The 1696-nt window shown below is 35.2% G+C and overlaps 1 protein-coding gene across 3 annotated transcripts in view; it reads right to left on the bottom strand.

Annotated features, from left to right (window-relative positions):
- Positions 1-1696, bottom strand: part of CPSF2 (cleavage and polyadenylation specific factor 2) — a 38071-nt gene that overhangs the window by 24050 nt on the left and 12325 nt on the right. For all 3 annotated transcript variants that reach the window (XM_017546967.1, XM_017546966.2, XM_037745164.1), the window contains exon 7: positions 400-515. In XM_017546967.1, the coding sequence (XP_017402456.1) occupies positions 400-515 (116 nt within the window). The remainder of the gene's footprint in view (positions 1-399; positions 516-1696) is intronic.

Genomic DNA, 1696 nt, shown 5'->3' with positions numbered 1-1696 from the left:
AAAGAAACCTTTACTTGTGGCCAGGTGTGGTGGCTCACACCTGTAATCCCAGCAGTTTGGGAGGCCAAGGCAGGCAGATCACCTGAGGTTAGAAGTTCAAGACCAGCCTGGCCAACATGGAGAAACCCCATCTCTACTAAAAATACAAGAATTAGCCAGGCATGACGGTGCACACCTGTAATCGCAGCTACTCAGAATGCTGAGACACGAGAATTGCTTGAACCCGGGAAGCGGAGGTTGCAGTAAGCTGAGATCGCACCACTTCACTCCAGCCTGGATGACACAGCAAGACCCTGTCTCAAAAAAACCAAAAAACCTGTGCTTGTATTCCCCAAATATACAAAAAGTTACAAAATAATAATAACAATAATAATAATAAGGACATTAAAGAATACATACTCAGAAGCTGCTCATCTCTCTGTTTTCTTCTAGGCTGCACATATGTAGCATTAAATGAATCTGTGATAAGTAAGGAGGGCCTGCTTAGCATTTCCAGGGAACATCCATTTAAATGGCTATAAGAAAGTTTAAGAACAGGAATATTTAATATCATTTCAAGTAAACAATAATAGCTTCTCTTACTTAAAAAACAAGCAGCTTCATTTATAAGGTGTTCCATTCACTAACTGTAAATTAGACATGCTTATTGATAAGAAATCTAGCAAGATTTCTTATACTTCAGAAAAAGTATAAAGAAGAAAATAAAAATCTTTCAGAGTACCATTACTCAGAGATAACTGATACAATATTTTGGTGTACACCCTTCTAAGCATATGTTTTTCTATGCACGTATATATTTTTAATTTTTCTTTTCGCCCTGCCTTATGGTACTAACATACATATGTATTTTACAAAGCTGGTATCCCATATACATTCCTATATACTCATTTCTATATCCTGGTTTTTACCCATGACACAAAAATTTTTTTCTAAACTAAATGTTTAACAATTACAAAAACATTTTATTGTGTCTACACTGTATTTATTTGATCCTTTCCCTTTACTGATATTTAGGTCATTTATTTTTGCCATTATAATCTTTCAAAGCACATTTTTAGAAAAAGCTTCAATTACATTTCTGATTATTTCTTTAGGTCACACTCCTAGAAATGTATAGACTACAATACATAGTACCGCTAAAAGGCTTTCCAGAAAGATTTAATCTTTTCCAGAGAAGTTCAACCAAAAAGACTAACCAACTCTACATACTTCCCTGAAGAAACTCACTATTTAAAAATAATTTTGGCCTAGTGCAGTGGCTCATGCCTGTAATCCCAACACTTTGGAGGACAGAGGTGGGCAGATCATTTGAGCCCAGTAGTTCAAGACCAACCTGGGCAACATGGTGAAACCTCATCTCACACAAAATAGCCAGGCATGGTAGAGCACACCTATGGTCCTGGTTACTCGGGAGGCCAAGGTGGGAGGATCGCTTGAAGCTGGGAGGTTGAGACTACAGTGAGCAGTGATTGTGCCTCCAGCCTCAGCGACAGAGTGAGACTCTGTCTCAAAAAAATAAATAAATAAAAATATCAATAAGAATAGTAATTTTAATGATATCTAATTAAAAAGATCATTTACATTTTCTCTTTTTTGACTTTATAACTTTTGTCTATCTTGCAACTGGTATATTTTTTATTTTTTATTAATCTTTTTCCTTTTTTTTTTTTTTTTTTTTTTTTTTTTTTTTTTTTTT

The sequence above is a fragment of the Cebus imitator genome, unplaced genomic scaffold (assembly GCF_001604975.1).
Source record: "Cebus imitator isolate Cc_AM_T3 unplaced genomic scaffold, Cebus_imitator-1.0 Scaffold193, whole genome shotgun sequence".
In the NCBI taxonomy this organism is placed as follows: Eukaryota; Metazoa; Chordata; class Mammalia; order Primates; family Cebidae; genus Cebus; species Cebus imitator.
This window is presented reverse-complemented; position numbering and strand designations above follow the sequence as displayed.